At 41.7% G+C, this 15,523-nt stretch overlaps 2 protein-coding genes across 11 annotated transcripts in view; both read right to left on the reverse strand.

Annotated features, from left to right (window-relative positions):
* Il18r1 (interleukin 18 receptor 1) overlaps window positions 1-10,771 on the reverse strand; it is a 32,691-nt gene extending 21,920 nt beyond the window's left edge. Inside the window, exons 1-3 of the mRNA XM_034521803.2 lie at window positions 10,007-10,771; window positions 5,734-5,819; window positions 2,677-2,923 (exon numbers count right to left, since the gene is read on the reverse strand). Coding sequence (XP_034377694.1) covers window positions 2,677-2,923; window positions 5,734-5,791 — 305 coding nt within the window. The 5' untranslated portion in view covers window positions 5,792-5,819; window positions 10,007-10,771. The remainder of the gene's footprint in view (window positions 1-2,676; window positions 2,924-5,733; window positions 5,820-10,006) is intronic.
* Window positions 10,772-13,075: 2,304 nt separating this feature from the next.
* The window catches only part of Il1rl1 (interleukin 1 receptor like 1), a 58,019-nt gene continuing 55,571 nt past the window's right edge, over window positions 13,076-15,523 (reverse strand). For all 10 annotated transcript variants that reach the window (XM_076914964.1, XM_076914958.1, XM_076914957.1 and 7 more), the window contains one exon: window positions 13,076-14,172. In XM_076914964.1, the coding sequence (XP_076771079.1) occupies window positions 13,769-14,172 (404 nt within the window). In that variant the 3' untranslated portion in view covers window positions 13,076-13,768. The remainder of the gene's footprint in view (window positions 14,173-15,523) is intronic.

The following is a 15,523-nucleotide window of genomic DNA, read 5'->3' on the forward strand; positions in this document are numbered from 1 at the left end:
ACTAAACAACTTTCCCATGGTCACACAAGTGTGTGTGTGTGTGTGTGTGTGTGTGTGTGTGTGTGTGTGTTGTACTGGGTGGGACCAGGAGTAAATCCACATTTGTTTGCCCTAAGAGACAGGAGTGGTTGGCATAATACTACATTTTCACACTCCCTGAAGCCTTGTTCTTTATCTTGTAGTTCAGTATAGAGGAAATCAGCCAGTGTTAGGAGAAGGGTAACAGACTTTCATGACTAAAAATGCAGGGACTAAGTGGCCATGCATAACAGAGCTACTTGGCCTTGAAAAGAACTCAGATTCCCATTGACAGCATCTTCTTCTTAAAACTCCTCTTGTCAAATCATGTTGGCTTCTACCTCTGCGATTCTTAATTCCTAACATTTAGCAGATCTTGACAGAATGCCTACCATGTGTGGGAACCCCTTAGGAGTGCTGAACCCAGCAACTGTCTGTGTTCTCTGTCAAAGAGCAAGCCCGAAGGCTGATAGAAAATTGAGATCAATAAAATCAAAATCTAAGACCCCTACTTCCCTGTCACCTGTGGCCATGAATCAATGGCACTCTGGTTATAATGGCCCCTCTGGTTGGGTGCTGCTTGGGTTTAAGAAGCCCTGCTTAAAGGCTGATTGCACATTTGTGGAGTTCTTGCCTAACATGAGCATAATCTTGGGTTCCATCAGCAGCAACCTAAAGTGAGATGAAAGAAAAATGGAGAGAGAGAGAGAGAGAGAGAGAGAGAGAGAGAGAGAGAGAGAGAGAGAGATTAACCAGGAAGGAAAGAGGAAGAAAGAAAGGAGAGGGAGAAGGAGGGAAGAAAGGAAAGATTAAAAAGGAAAGACCTGCTTTCTTCTCTCTGGCTTTAATGTTAGCCTTCCTTTTATGCCTCAGCCTAGGGCTCATTCCTTCATTTCTCCATGTCCACTACAGAAAACTTTCTCTTCTCTATGACTTTCTTTCTTAGCTCATTTTCTTTCCTTTTTAAAGATTTTAACTTTTAGAATTCTATGTGCATGCAAGCATGTGTATGAACATATGTAAGTATATAAATAACGGCACTACACAGCCCAGACAAGGCCCTGGTGCCTAGAGCTTAGTTCCAGGTGTTTAGGAGCCACCCAACACAGGCGCTGCAAACTGAACTCAGGTCTTGGTCAAGAGAAGTGCATTTGCTTCACCACGAAGCTCTCTCTCCTGCCTCCATTACTCTCACAAACGCTGGTCCATCTGCTCAGCACTAATTTCATCTTTAAAAGGTGATGCAGGCATTGGGTTCTGCTTCTATTTGAACTATATCTGAAGATGTTCAAAGTACCTGCTTCCATGTGGAAGCTCCATTCCACTCAAAGCCATCCTCAAAGCTTCTTCCTTATGATTGGGTTGTGCTCCTCTGACTCCCCACCTCCAACACACTTCAGGGGGTGTTGGAAATGCTCTGAGCCGGTTTATGCTCCCACCTCCCCAAGTCTCCATGCTTCTTGCTCATCCCCCCTCATTCTGATGGTCCGCCTCTTGCTTCCTAATACAGGCTGTTTTATCTGTTCTCCATATCAGAAAAATAGATAGAAAACAATAAAATTAGATAGAAAACTCCATCTTCTCCCCAGGATGACCATAGATGCCTCTTCCCACCTTATCCAGAATGCCCATGTCTTTAAGTCATGTGCATGCAACAGTGAGGACAAGAACTGTTTCTCCTCCCCATTTATTTGTAACTCGCTCAAGAAAGATCCAGTTGCAATGTGCACATTATAATTCTCTCCCTTACAATGTCACATAAACTGCACTTTAAAAAAAAAAAAAAAACAAGTTCTATGACTTATTTCTGATGCTCAGAAGTTTTTGTGTCAAATAAACAACTATGACCTCATTTTGTGAAAAACCACAGAAGCAAAACAGAGGCTTTGCTGTGAAATCTCACTTCTCTTTCTCTAAGCTGTGCTGATAATGATCAGGGCTCACTCTAGAATCAAGACAGATTCTGAAAAGAAATCTGCTACATTTCACAGCACAGTGACACACCACCCAGCTAGCCCTGAGCAATGTTTAATAGGTCAATGTCAAGTCTTTATAAAGAATGTTTACCTACACATGTGTGCATGTGCCTACATATGCATACATATGTACATAATGCTCCCTCCCTCCCTCCCTCCCTCCCCCACTCTCCCTGCCTCCCTCCTACACCCTCTCTCTGACTTTGCCTATTAGCTTGTGGCTGGGTAGCAACTATATCTTTTCCCCAGTAACTCTGCCTCTCTTTTCTCAGAAACCTCCAAAATCTAGACTAGGATGCATTCTCATAAATCCTCCCCTTTCTCTGAAGTCTAAACAGGACATGTGGGAGGAGGCCTTGGTTGCTCCTGCCTCAGACGCCATATCATCTGAAGTCCTCACTACTAAATCCACCTGAATTTCATCTGTGCTTATCATTAGCAAGAGTCCCCTCAAAGGAAATCTTATTAGTCATTCAGTAAAGTCACTTAAAATATATAAATATGGAGTGACTGGCTTAATTTTTTTACAATGAATTAAATGTTTGGTTTTTTTTTTTTATTGACGAGAGAGCAGAGGAGAAAAGAACACATGGATTATCAGACCTTACAAATGTGTATTTGGCTTTCTGAGCCAAGGTCAAGAGTCCCGGGAAATTTGTTAAAAACAAATTGGCTCACTCACCCCACTTGAGAAAAGTACATTCCCTCGTCATCCAGTTCAACTGGCCAGAATTCCAAAACGTGACCATGAAAAGTGATTCTGGGCGAGCTTCTGGTGTTCAGCTCTCTATACTGATGTGAAGCATTGCCTCTGAACCATCTCATGGTGGCTGTTTCATTCTTGTGCACGGGTACAGATACTTCACAGGGCTTCAGATAAAAAGGCTCTCCCTCTATCACATGAATTTGTGATCGGTGAATGCAACTTTCTGCAGCAGATTGAAACAGGAAAGGTAAAACAGGACAAGGGTGACTTTTCACTGACCCCTTTCACCATAAAAAGCAAAGTCAACGAGAAAGCTACAAGAAATCTCAGCATTACATTTCTGTATTGTCTGTTGTCTGAAGGGAAGACACACCGGATATAAGACACTTTCAGAACCAAGATGAAGATAAAGCTGATGGCTTCCCCATAGACAGAGAGTTGAAGAGCTTAACCAACCCTCACTCAAAGGCGTTGAGGCCACATCTTCAGAGTATGACTATAACTTACTGTTAAGGAAAGATATAGAAGCCATAGGGTCATCATATTCCCTCAAAATGTCAGCACTATGGAATCTCCATGGAAAGACAAGAAACCTAGGTGTGCATCTTCATCTCTATCACAACAGGCCTCGTGTCACCTATGCCCAAACAATCTGTCTGTTTCATTCTGGGGAAGTTTGGGAGAGATAATGGAGTTCTTGGGTAGCTAAATCCCCACAGTAGCATGTTTCCATGTAAGTGACCAAGAACTGATAAATGCAGACCACCTCTTATTTCTGGATTTGTTTCTCTTCCCATCTCCCTGTCTCTCAGCTCAGATCCTTTAGCTTTGGAAATGTATCTAATTTTTTTTTTTCATCTCCAAAGAGCGGCCCTCTGTTCTAAATCGGAGTTGTTGAACAGTTCTCAACCCCTGTGGATCTAGAATGCCCTTAATTAATCCTCATTTAGAAAATTACAGTCTGTTATGTACATGAAGTATTTCCTTAAGACCGTATACAAAACGTTGTCTCTGTTGTTAGGGTCTATTGTTCAGAGCAATATTTGGGAGGGCACTAACTTAATGTTAACCACAGCAGAAGAAGGAAGTGGCTCAAATGTCAGATCCACTTCAAAGTTCAAAAGTGACAATGGGCATCAGCCTCTGGCTAATAATCTTGTTCTCCATCTCAATATCCCAACATACTTGGTCCTTGACACTCAAAACAAGAGTCTCTAACACTTCAGTAACTCCCCAGTGCCTTACAGACTCAGGGTTCCAGTCATACAGTATATGCACTCTGCAGTGTCTGCATCCCTTTGTACATAATCAAGCCTATCTGATCACTCTGCACATGATCAAGCCTATCTGATCCCTCCACACATCATCAAGCCTGTGATGTCCATTCTTTTTCCTGCATGCGGCATGAGCTCTTTCATCATTATTATGCAGGACTCAGCCATACCGTGATTAGACTATTCATTGTCTATGTATTGGAGACTCAGATTATTGTAAAAGAATCTATTGGACAGTTGGAGTTTCCTAGGTTTCCAAGTGTTGATTCATTAAGAAAACAAACCTGCTACAAACATAAGTACTTGTACTTTGGTTGATGAATGAATGAATTCCTTTTGGAGATGGCCTCCATTTAAAAAAAAAAAAAAAGTGGGCAGTAGGAAGTTAGCAATGTATAATTATGAGGAACCTTGTGTCTTAAAGTACATTTTCTTGCATTTAACATTACAGCCTCACTTTGATTGATATGATGCTTGAGGTTATATGAATGAACAGAGGTCAAGGTGCATGAACTGGGTGAGCAGTCAGTCCAGTTCTTCCATGGACAAAGTCAGTGGTTTAAATTGTTCTATGCAGACAACAGTGAGAGGCCAGCGCCAACAAATTGAAGGAATTCCACATATGAAATATTGATACATATGGCTATAATTCCTACTCATGAAAGGTATCCCCTAAGCCCCCAAAGGAACAGGGAGCTAGAACCTGAGCCCAAGACCTAGCAGACTATAGAGCTGGTTTTGTTCCAAGATTGTGTTTCATGGCAATCAGGAACAGATGATAGATGTTTGTCTATCAAGCATGGAACACATGACAAATGTCTTGTACTTTGCAGTCTTGCTGAGTAGTCCCTAAAAAATCATTTCATACCAAGAAAAATGAATGGTCTTCAGGATTTGGGTATCACTGCATTCTGTAGCATGTACTATTCCAACAATGCATGGGTCCATTCATAAGCATACCTGGAAATGTATTATATGAAAGCAATAACAGGTAATCTCTGTCTTCCTTTCTCAATAATTCTCAAAGTAAAAAAAAATATGAGCCCAAGTGTTCCCTTTTGGGTGTGACAGTCTGAAGTGAATTAACTGATTTGCTCTTTTTCTCCTCCAAATCCTATGCCCATGTTCCTCAGGCATGAGACTTCTAGCCAAAGAACAGAACCTTTCAGTCCTTCTCCACTTGGAGAAGGTCCCCAAACTACCACAGCTCGTGAGTTAAAGATGCTGTCTGACCTGCTCTGAAGCTTGCTTTAGATTCTAGTCCAGTCTTTCTCTTATTTTTTCTAAGCACTTGGGTGATTTTTAAGAGTTGGAAAGTATTTTCTGCTTACTTCCTTTTGAATACGCCTTTCAAAATGAAGAAATTCTTGCTATCCTCTCAGGAAATGGAAGCTTATACAATTAAAAAACAAAAAACAAAAAACAGTAAAGAAGACAATTGTTTTCTTCCTCTATTTCAAAGGCAATCAGAAATAGGTAATAGATGCCCTTTTCTTCTAAAGTGTAATTCAGTGTGAAGACCCTGCCTCTCCACAGAATGATCTGTGCACCCTTATTTGCTCTGTTCCCAGCTCTCTTCCCTTCCCTACCCGAGGAGCAGCAAGTATTTCTCAGACATCAAAAGTAAAATTTGAAGTCGCTAAATGTTAAATAAATTAGGCAACTTCAGTAACTGCATCAGCTATAAGTAAGAAAACAAACCCCCATAATTTCCCTTCAGCTCTCTAACAAAGTTTGTGAATGTTTATAAACCACTTACTTGAGGCACTTTTAACAATAAGAACACAGAGTATCAAGATTAATTCTTTATGATTCATGTTTAGGCTTCTGCTTCCAATGGTAACTCTAGAGAAAGAATAATTTAAGGTTAAGATTATGCCCTCAAACAAACCAATTCCATTTTATAACAGATGTTTAAACACTTTCTTGGCACATAAACAAAAGCACTCCAGCAATGTCTCACAACTTCTAAAATAGTCACGAGGGCACCAAACTTTTAGCCACATAGAATTAATAAATTTTAAGGCAATGAATTTTAGCTTCCACAAAACATAATTATTTACCTTTTTTTTTTTTTAGTACAATAGGGCCTGATGTCTTTTAACCTGATGCACACTAAATTTTGCCTCCAGGTTCCAAGCTAAACTCTAGGAAAAAAATACATGATTCTACAGATTAAACAATCCATGACCTATTGGGTTGTGAATGGCAGTTCCACCTGTGCAGAAGTGTGTGAGTGTGCAGGTGTGTGTGTGTGTGTGCATGTATGTAGGTATGTGTGTATTATGTGTAAATCTATTATGTGTATTCGGTGTATGTTGTGTGTTTGTGGAAGGGTGTGGAGAGTGTTGTGTGTATGTGCAGGGGTATAGAGTGTTGTATATGTATGTGTTGTGTGTCTATGGAGGTGTGTGTGTGTGGTGTGTGTGATAGAGGGTGGGAGCATGGGAAAGAAAAGCTTACTTTGACTCACTGTTTCACAGTTTCAGAGATTTCAGAAAGTTTCAAAAGTCTAAGAATTATGTTGTCATACTCAACAGTAAAGCTTGCACAAGGCCTGGAGCACAGTGACCACTGTCTCTGTAGTACTGTCAATAAATAAAAGGCATATGACCTGGGCACCTTTAGCACTGTCCCTAGAAGAGATGCATATGACCTGGGTACAAGTCAGCACTGGCTGCCCCGGTGCTTATTTTAGGGACATGGATAAAGCAAGTAGCAGGAGCAGGTTCCTATATTTCCAATGCTCTTTACAGGACTGGGACCCCAGGGCATTGCTCTTTCTGCACTGGGCTTTGATCCTAGAACAGCCCAGCCTTTGCCTTTCTAATATAAACAAGAGATGCAGCATAGAAGAGCCCTCTTCCAACTCAGGCATCCAGTCTAAATAGTTCACAAATAATCCCTCACCTCCTGTTTACAGAAGTGCCTACCTCTTCCATCCCACTGCCTCAAAGGAACTCTGGTCCCACAGAACACATCGGGACATGAAGAGATTTGGTTCTGTCAGAGGCACACAAAATGAACTAGAATCCCAGTCTGATAACCCTTGAGGAGCTGTGGACCTTGGACAAAGTAAGTATCTTGAGAACTGTTAGCCCATTCCCCAAACACAGAGGGTAAGGTGGCTTTCTCCCAAATCATTGAGGGATGGTAGTATCTACAAGTTCATGAATGAAGATGTCTAGGAGCCTGGCAGAGCTTAAAACCTAGAGCAACGCCCAATGGTTGATCACATCGCATCCTACCTCAACCACAGGAGAAGGTTTATAATAAACCTACCCAAACCACCTACCAGTTTGCAAGGGGTGATAGTGAACAGTGTGAAAACACAAAGGGTATCTGAAGGTATCCGTTCATGGAAAGTACCAACCGTTCAGAGCCAAATTAGAACAATGGGCAACTTGAAACCTCCGCCACCCACTCGACACCTTTATTAGTGTCTGATATTTCTGACTTTGGTAGAATACAAAAGTGCAATTTTCCCCATCCCATTTCTTCAGTTGAGGCTGCCACAGGCTGGCACTATCTTTTTTCCTTCCTTCTTTGTTTTCATTTTAACTTTTAACAAGGAATAAAATTACACAGTCATTCAACATTCTCATAAAAGTTTCCACTCGAGACATGTTAAGATCTCAGCATATAAAAAAAATCCACGCTAACGACACCGCTGTGTGAGTGGAGACATAGGCAGTACTTTGATGTTCTATTATGCTTCTTAAGTGATATACGTGGATTTAAGAAATTGGTGTTTTTGCAGGTGGGAATTTTAGGGGTTGTTTGTGTTCTCTTGTTGAGTTTTTCCGATTTGTTTTGTTTTGCTTTGTTGTCATCTTGAAGTGACTTGCTTTTCTTCTTTAATTTTTTTTATTTGTAACGTAATATCTTCCCAATGTAGAATACTTATAAAACAAAGAGTAAAAGTACAAAAAACAATTCTCACACTGCACCATATTTCCCTATTCTTCTTGCAATTTTTTTATATTTGTTTTCAATAATGAAATGATGCCTAAGCAGTTTCCAATCTTGTCTTTCCTCCTGATATGTTCACTGAAGGTTTTCCTACCTTAGACTTTTCTTTGTTCTTGCTATTTTAATGAATACCTTGGATTCCTTCATAAGCATATGCTATTACTTACAAAATAAACTCTGTTATATAATAACTCATGACTGTCTTCATTCATAAGGCAGTATATTTCAGTTTTATGGGCACCAGACTGTCTAGATTTGAATCTTCAAGTCTTTCCTTTACTGGCTTAACAATCGTGGGCAAGCCACCATGCCTACCTGTGCTCAGAGACCTTAATCCATAGGAGGGGATGACAGGTCTGCCTCCCTGAGCAAAAGTGTTCCTGCCCAAAATGTCTAGAGAATAATGTCATCTAGATGTCAGCTCTTACAACTGTCCTTATTTCTTATCATTTTATTGGTGTTGTGATGTGGTGGGACAGAGAAGAGGCATGATTAACACACAATGCCCAGACGCATTCCAGAAATACCTTGGCAGCTTCTACCTGCCTAGTGCAAGATGCTTTCTATGGCACCCATGACAACAAGCTCCATCCCACTTTTCACATCTAACTAGGCAGTCCAAGTGGAACAGGGCCTCTTGTGTATTTGAATCTGCATTTTCTTTTTTATTATAAATGAGGCAAATAATCACATAATACTGGCTGTTTTATTTCATTTCATGATTAGCAACTTTTCCATAGCAAGGGATTCTTTCTCAGTTCTCCAATGTCTGGAATTCTACCCAATTTGTTTAGCTTTTAATTTTTCTTTTGGTGTATTAGCATATAGAAATCTTTTATGTTCGTGTGTGCAAGTCAATATTCGTGTGTATGTGTGTGTGTGTGTGTGTGTTTCTATTATTTGTAAGTATAGATCATTTCATGTTTCCCTCAAAGGTAAGACAGATGCTTACCTATATTCCTCACTTTTATGGTTTCATAACTATGAATTATTTCTTGGTCTAATAAAATGGTGCACCCTTTTTTTGGAAGTTGGTTGATATCCACTTACCATGTAAAGGCTCTCCTAGAGAGAAATCTAGGAGAAATCTAGCACAGGTGCCTGCCCAGGGGCGAATGTGTGTGCGTGAACACACCCACTTTCTCTCTGTTCTCACTGTGCTAACCTATCCATAGCAATTGCTACTAACCATCATAAGCCACTTTATATTGGCTTCTTTGCTGAATTGTTGAATGAACCAAATCCACAAAATACATACAGATGGTAGTCTTGACTGTTCATTCAATTCGTTACACACCTACACCATCTCCAACTTCTTGAAGCATTACATCTTCAAAGGCTTGTTTTGACAGACATGTTGCCCACTAAACACACATAAGGGACAGCCTTGACTCTTCCAAGCTCCCTGCTGATTCCAGTGTGCACACAGATGTAAAGCCACCAATCTACAGGTCTTGCCTGTGCACTCAGAAAAGTACATTTTGTATTAGATACATTCACTTCAGAGTTGACTAATAAACTTACAGTTGATACATGGGCAAGCATGCTTGCATGTACCCATAAATAGAAAGAATAGTTACAAACTTAGTTACCCAAGGACATAAAATTTTCTCTAGATTAAATTAAGTTCTTTTCCAAAAGTTATGTGATCTTGAGGCATAGGGTAAAGGCCAGATGCAAAGTGACCAGTATCCCTGTTCTCTAGACAAGGGAGCACTTCCAGGGTGTCCTTTCAAAGGGTGTCAATGTGGTCATGTCCTGAGGTCCTGAGTTTCTGATTCTATCCTTTTGGGTCCTCACCATGAGGAAACTGACCATATTCTAGTAAAAACAGTTCATCCGAGCACATAGATGGTAAGCTCCTTAAAGCTTCCCAGTAAACACACACAGACACACAGACACAGACACAGACACAGACACACACACACACACACACACACACACACACACACACACACACACACGTCACTCACAATTGACCCCCTGGGAGTGGGTGGTCCCTTCCCCTAGCTCCAGACAGCAGAAGTCAGTGAGGACTGGAAATCAGAGCCTGCTCTTACCTTCAGAGAGACGGTCCACAGACAGGGCAGGGCAGTGGCTTCTCCTTCACTTACATCTGCCTGCCAAGCAGAATTCGCCTAGCAGAGGAGACTGAATACCTCCTGGTCCACAACTGTGACACCAGACAGGGAGGGAGGGAGGGTGCGGTGAGGCGGGGCCAGGAGCTTGATTAGAGAGATCCAGCAACCCAGAGAATTATTGAAGAAAACAAACAAACAAACAAAAACACCTAACGATTCGGGGTGGAAGGGTTGGGGGAGGAAGATCAGACTAGTAAGAACAAACGAAAAGCTAAGGTTTCAGGTGGGCACCGCGCGGGATGGGAGGGGCTCCAGTCCGGAGTTAAGAGCTGCGGGACTGAAGTCTGGGGCTCTACGCGCTGCTCCACCTAGGAGCGCTCAAACTTTCAGTTCTAGGAAGCCGGGCTCTGCTGGCAGCAAGCCTGTGCGGGCGGGGTGGTGGGGAGGGGGTGTCTTCTCTCGCCCCTGGTCACTTATGAGCTCCACAGTTCCCAGAACTAACCCCGACCCCCACCCCTGAGGCTACAGAGAAAGTCCACTGAAGTTTTCCTGCCTGGGTCTCAGCTGACTCCTCGCGGCTCCAGACCTCCAGGAAGGCACAGCCACCTCTCCGCTTCCGGAACCTGCAGCCTGTCTACTACCACAAGAACCACCTGTGCCCTGTGCCCACCACACCCCTCAGGCAGAGGGCGCTGAGAACCCGGGACTCCTGCACCAAGGTAGGAGAGTCTTTAAGACTGCCAGGCTCACAGAGCCAACAGAGCATGATGCCAGCATAGGATGCTCAGCCTCCTTCATAGGTGGGAATTCACAATTTGGGAAGTAATAGTGAGATTTTAAATTGTTCAAAAGAAACGGAGGCCAAGCAGAGTATTTCTAGATTTTTTTTTTTATAATGAGCTAGAACTCTTCAAACACGCATGAAGAAAACACTCAGGAAGTCAAGGGCACATTTATTTTTGCCCAGTAAAAATAATTCACCACACAGTAATAAATAGGAAAGGCACAATATTGTTGGAATACATGGAAAACAAGTGTTTTAATAAACTTCAACACTCCTTCTACTATAACTCGCAAACTGCACAGTAGAAAGGCGCATTCCCTTCCTAATCTAATATGGGAATGTCTAAATGCAGCAACACGGAGAAATGCTTTGTTTTCCTGTGACTAGTAACCAAATAATGTCAGCTCTACTTGGAAAAGCCCTTTGAAGAAATGGGGGCAAGGGGGTGGGAATAGAAATGGGAGAAAGCCCACAGAAGACATTTTTACATGGATCATGCTTTGAACCTTTCAAAACAATAAAACTAATATTTTGAGTTTAGCATAATCATCAGATTCTAGTTCATTATTAAAAATCAATTATTTCTTCTCTTTCTTCTTCCTTCCTTCCTTCTTCTCCCCCCACCCCCTTTCTTTTTCTTCTAGTTTTTCAAGGCACGGTTCCTCCGTGTAGCTCTAGTATCCTGGAATTCACTCTGTAAGACCAGGCTGGCATCAAACTCACAGAGATCCACCTGCCTCTGCCTCCCAAGTGCTGGGATTAAAGGCATGCACCACAATGCCCAGCACAATTACGTGCAAATAGTTTAGAATTGTCAGAATAATCTCAAGAGCAAATAAACAATAATTTTCTCTAGTCCTTTTCATTGGATGGAGCAGTGGGCATGAAGGAGCATCTATTCCCAGAGATGAGACTGGAGAGCATCTCATTTTTAGAGGTCTTCATTCAGAACAATCACAGAATGCACTCACAGTCACACAGCTCACTATGAGATTTCATAATCACAAACATTAGTAGTTATCAAATTATTTCTGAAATCCAAATACTTCCATTTTCTGTTAGCAAAAGAATCCAGCATGGTATTATGTTTCATCTGACCTAAGAAAACTACTATTTGAGGATATTAAGGAACTTTCTCCTAGGCACAGAACTGGTTACCCAGAGCAAGGATTCCATTATCCAGAACAAGGACTTCCTCCTGATTCCATGTCCTGTGACATGAGACAGTTATATACACAGCATGCTTTCCATTGGTCAGTTTTTGACAACTCACTAAAAAGTAGGTGAAGCTGCAGAAGCACATAGCCATCTACTACAGTGGGACAGGTAGATTAATCAAACCATTCAATCACAGGATGGATGCACGGGTGATCACCTTCAGCTAAAACTTCAGCCTTCAAACTCAACGTTAGCAAATGTTTACCTGACAATTCAGTTTAAGGGTACAGATTAAGAGCATATGGTCCCCAGAAGAACAGGCTACCCTAAGAGCCTCTACACATAATTCTGCATGTGGCTTCTCTGTAGCCTCTTATGTTGACCATGAGTCCAACATTTCCCTCAAGAGTCTTCCAAATTCTTTTTTCATTGTCACCTCAGCATGGAGTCCCATCACCAGCTGAGGAACTCAACTAAGGCAGGACTGATATCTATCAGCAAAATTCAAGGTACCAGTAAAACACTTGCCTTAGCTCTGGGTCCATTCCCTGAATGCCTAGGAGCACACAGTATGTGTGTTCTCCCGGAGAAGACAGTCCAGAGAACCTCTGACTGCAGATTAAGTCTATTCTGTCCAAATTCCCTGCATATTTTATAGAAGTATCACAAAATTAAGCTTCTCACAGTGACAGATACACTTCAATAAGTAGGTAGATGTGCCCTGGCAGACATGTTTCTCATGTTGGCTGCTTCAGCTGGAGTCTGCAGCAACGGCTGAGATGAGACATTAGGAACATGTGCAAATTTTAAAGAAATCACCCACTAGATTTTATTATGGTCATAAACAGGAAAGAATGGCAAGTCTGTATTGTACAATCTCAGCTATAAAACATATGTGTATAAACTTTAATTCTATTTTAAAATACAGACTCACCAAAATTAATCTTAAGAGTTGTGATTTTTATTATATTTCCTTTCTACTATTTTTTATATTTTATTATATTTTCTTTTATACTTTATGTTTTCTAATACATCTTTATTATTTTTAAAGTGATAAGGTATTTCTAAGGAGAATAAAATATATATATATATATATATATATATATATATATAAAAGACATTTAGGACTGAAAAACACTCTACTGTAAAAACAATTTGGATAAGGTGTTCTACTAAATCTGGCAAAATTGACATGACAAAACTCAGTAACTGACAAAAAGTAGGAAATTTTGGTGTGTTAGGAATGAGGTTTACTACTGGTTCTCTGCTTCTAGGGATGAGACTGCTCTTTGAGATGAATCAGAACTTTATTCTAGAAATGTCCTCTTGATATTCAGAATGGAGATAATTGTTGAATGAGAGGGGAGGCCCTTGGTCCTGTGGAGGCGCCATGCCCCAGTGTAGGGGAATGCTAGGGTGGTGAGGTAGGAGTGAGCAGGTGGGTGGGAGAACATCCTCATCAAATTAGGAGGAGGGGGATGGAAGAGGGGTTTGCAGAAGGGAAACTGGGAAGGGGGATAACATTTGAAATGTAAATAAACAAAATAACCAATAAAAAAAAAAGAAACAGAGAGAGAAAGAAAAGACTCAGGGTTTGATCTTGTGCCATGAAAGAGTGAAGTAGGCAGAGGAAGCCAGAAACAAGGGATGTATGGCTCTTCCCACAACCAGGAAAACAAACCAGAGTCACTCATTAGCTGAGACTTGGGGGTCCTCACCCTTGACATTTCAAGTTTTCACACCTTCACTTTGGCGCCTACTGCTGGGACTCCCCAGCTCTGGGTAGGCAGGTCCACAACTCAAAAGTGTTTCAGATCCAAACACGCCTTGCCACTCAACGGAGCCGCAACAGATGCCATCTTGAGGGGTCTTTTCGGTACTGGCATTTGGTATCTCACATGCTTCCAGAATTTGGAGCTTAGAGACTGCTTGTCGGCCACGTGGTCTTCCCTCCACTTGATGGTTCCCTGTATTTTCACAAGATGCTGGAGAGAATCTTGCAGGTCTCCAACCTGCAGTCGGCTTGCCTCACCCAGAGACTCCATTTCAATAAGAATCACTTTGGAGTTGTTCTGGATGAGGGCGCTGTGCAGAGCAATCTCCTGCTCATAGGCAAATTCCTTGCTGTGCATCATGTGAGGGGCCAGGACAAACACTTGTCGTCTGCTGTTCTGGATACTGCTTTCTACTATGGTGGCCGCATCTACAATCAAGAAATGGATGGAGACTTCCTGTCATTCCTTTTGTAAGTTTAATGTTTGAATCGTGAGTGTTCTGGACATAAAAAGTTGGGAGACTCTGAGCTGATAGAGGCATATTCAGAAAGTAGGAATGAAGTCACCAATTTTGCCACAAAAACATCCTTTCAAGGGCCTTGTGTTTACTCAGATAAATCAATGCTAACAAAGAATCTTCCCAGAAACCTGGGAAAGTGAAGGTCTCTTAGTCTATCATTTCATGGGAGATGCAGAGTGGACTTCAAGAGAGCATGGAAGACAGGTAGCCAGAACCTATGCACAGTGCACTGGCCAGCTACCAACTTTCTCTAAGGGACGAGCCGTGTTCTGTTGGCAGCTTTGATGTAACTGGTTGGAGGAGAGATCAGAGTTCGTGCATTTATGGAGAGGAAGTAGAAACTATACAACAGAGTACTGCCATCTGACAAAGACAATACAGGTTTGATCCCTAGAGAATATTCAAACATCTGAGTTTGGCTGACATGGAAGTGGGAAGGAGAAATGAAGACCTGGCAGCTACTCACAGCCCCATAGACAAGTGGAGAGCCTACAGATCCTTGAAGAGATCTGAGACACAGAAAGAACCTTAGTGGTCAGCAGGAGAGCTCTCAAAGGAAGGAAGGGCCCCTAGGAAGATCAAGATAATACCTTCATAACATGTGCATCTTCAGGTTTTTTTTTTTATAACAGTGTCAGCATTGATCAGATATTTGAGAAGAAACCAGATTGCCCTGTGCACACTCCTGCTGACCTATTGGTCCTTAAATATCTCTCCTTTAGTAGACACGTCAATTTTAAAAAGTTAAAGTAAGGCCTAGGCTTATGATAGTCTGTCTCCATTCTCATTCCAAACCCTTGCTGGTTTCTGAGGCATCAAGGAAGACTTGACAGAAAGGTGAGAACACTCCTGGCCTAAGTGTATGGAGGGGAAGGAGAGAGAGAGAGAGAGAGAGAGAGAGAGAGAGAGAGAGAGAGAGAGAGAGAGAGAGAGAGAGAGAAAACCTTTGCTGGGACAGCTGGAGTTGAGGTAAAACTGTCGAAAGTGAGAATTGCTAAAAAATACTAAGGAGCAGAAGCCGCTGTTCTGATGCCCTGGGAATACAGATTTGTAAACTGTGTCAGCAACATGAAGAAAATCAGCAGGACATTTCCCAGGTCTTTCCAATATCTTTACCATGGCTGTCTGGATATCAGAATCAAAACCTTTTTCTCAATTTTGTTAGGTCTCCTAGAGATTAGCAAGTTTCAGAGATGGCTGTACCCAACTGTAAAGGATTATAACCTCCTCACTTCACAAGCCTTTAGAATCTGAACCAT

This window comes from Arvicanthis niloticus, chromosome 17 (assembly GCF_011762505.2).
Source record: "Arvicanthis niloticus isolate mArvNil1 chromosome 17, mArvNil1.pat.X, whole genome shotgun sequence".
NCBI lineage: Eukaryota > Metazoa > Chordata > Mammalia > Rodentia > Muridae > Arvicanthis > Arvicanthis niloticus.